General features: G+C 50.7%; 1 protein-coding gene across 1 annotated transcript in view; it reads left to right on the plus strand.

Annotated features, from left to right (window-relative positions):
* Positions 1 to 225: 225 nt before the first annotated feature.
* CBLN2 (cerebellin 2 precursor) overlaps positions 226 to 1,790 on the plus strand; it is an 11,865-nt gene continuing 10,300 nt past the window's right edge. Inside the window, exon 1 of the mRNA XM_069099564.1 lies at positions 226 to 660. Within this exon, the coding sequence (XP_068955665.1) occupies positions 298 to 660 (363 nt within the window). The 5' untranslated portion in view covers positions 226 to 297. The remainder of the gene's footprint in view (positions 661 to 1,790) is intronic.

The raw sequence follows: 1,790 nt of genomic DNA on the forward strand, positions 1-1,790 counted from the left end.
GACAGGTTGGATTCTGCCTACTTTCCGAGGACTCTCCTTTGCCTAAACCGTCGGCAAAGAGGGGGGGAGGAGAGAAAAGAAGCTCACCCCCTCCCCTCCCTTCCCCTCCCCCATCCCATTCCTTAGCTGTTCCCGCCCCAGCCTCTGTGGAAGCTTCTCGGAAAGAGAAAGGGGGAGAGAAGCATCAAGTAGAGTAACTCAGCCCCCACCCCTCCCTCCCCCCCCCCCCCCCCCCCCCCCTCCCCCCTCCCCTCCCCTGACCTATCCCCGCCTTCCTTCCCCCCTCCTGGCGCCCCTATGCGGGCGCCTAGCCGGGGCTGCTGCTGGCCACTGCTGACTATGCCGAGGCTGAGGCGGCGGGGGGCGCTGCGGGAGCCGGCGGGCTGCTGCTACTGCCTGGTGGCGGCGCTGGCCCTGCTACTGCTGCTGCTGCCTGCAGGCTGCCCGGTGCGGGCACAGAACGACACCGAGCCCATAGTCCTGGAGGGCAAGTGCTTGGTGGTGTGTGACTCCAGCCCGTCGGCGGACGGCGCAGTCACTTCCTCCCTGGGCATCTCTGTGCGCTCGGGTAGCGCGAAGGTGGCTTTTTCCGCGATTCGGAGCACCAACCATGAGCCGTCCGAAATGAGCAACCGCACCATGACCATCTATTTCGACCAGGTCAGCCCAGCCAGCCAGACGGCCACCCTGTCGGTCCTCAAGGATCAGGACGTGGGGTGGGGCCGCGGGGAAGGAAGGTCCCCAGAGTTTTATGTGACAAGATGCTCTGCTTCCCTCTGTCACTTTGGCACTTTCTACACACTCTCTCTCTCTCTCTCTCTCTCTCTCTCTCTCTCTCTCTCTCTCCCTTGCTCCCCTCTTTCCTCTTCTTCCCCCTTCCCCCATACCTTTACCTCCTCTGGTTCTACACTGTACCTTGCCACTCTTCCCCCATGAACACTAGTCTAATAGGAAAGGGAAGATAACTGTAAAACTTAATTTATTCAGTTCCCTAAAAAGCGATTTTATCAAAAACCTATTATATGTGTGCTTTGCGGAGGGTCGTGCTTGTGGAGCCTGAATGTTTTTGCTTCTGTATGTGGTAGCCAAGAGAGAATTCATAAGAAATTACCCGGCTTTGAAAAACTGCCAACTTAGCCTAAGGTGAAGTTCCCTCAGACCACCCACTCTCCTTTCGGAGAAGTGTCTAGCTCTTATAATTTTGTCCAAGGATATCTTGTGTTGTTAGACTTTTATGAACAACGAATTACATAAGAGAAGAGGGGAGGTGCATCGAGGTTGCCCGGAATTTTATCTGCAAGTTTGGTTTCTGAAAAGGAAGCACAATCTTAGAATGATTTCAGTAACTCGCTGCCACAATTCAAAGCACTGGGATCCCAAGATAAGGTCAGGTCTGTAGAATGTATGCTACTTCCCGCTGCAGTTCTTGATTTCTGGTCAGTGATTTGCTAGATGAAAGAAAACTTTTATTATTATATTAAAAAAAAAACTTTATAAAGTTTCGTCTTTGCTCTAAATCAATACAAAATAGCAATTTGTTAGATATAGTAGACAGGTTCAAAAGTCGTGTCCTCATTTTTCCAAACATTTGGTTAAATACTCTTAGACAAAGAGTCAGCCTTAACCGATTTTCTGGCACTTATCTTTACGGCACAGGTACATTCGCCCACTTCCCCTACACCCTTACATTGTCATTTTTTTAAGACGTGTAACTTCATTTAATGCCACCCTCTTTAAGGACATTTCTTTTGTTTTATCTGCATTTGAGAAAAATAAGTCAAATGAAAACC

This window comes from Petaurus breviceps, unplaced genomic scaffold (assembly GCF_028583685.1).
Source record: "Petaurus breviceps papuanus isolate PSGF00001 unplaced genomic scaffold, PetGlider_PUasm1.0 38, whole genome shotgun sequence".
In the NCBI taxonomy this organism is placed as follows: domain Eukaryota; kingdom Metazoa; phylum Chordata; class Mammalia; order Diprotodontia; family Petauridae; genus Petaurus; species Petaurus breviceps.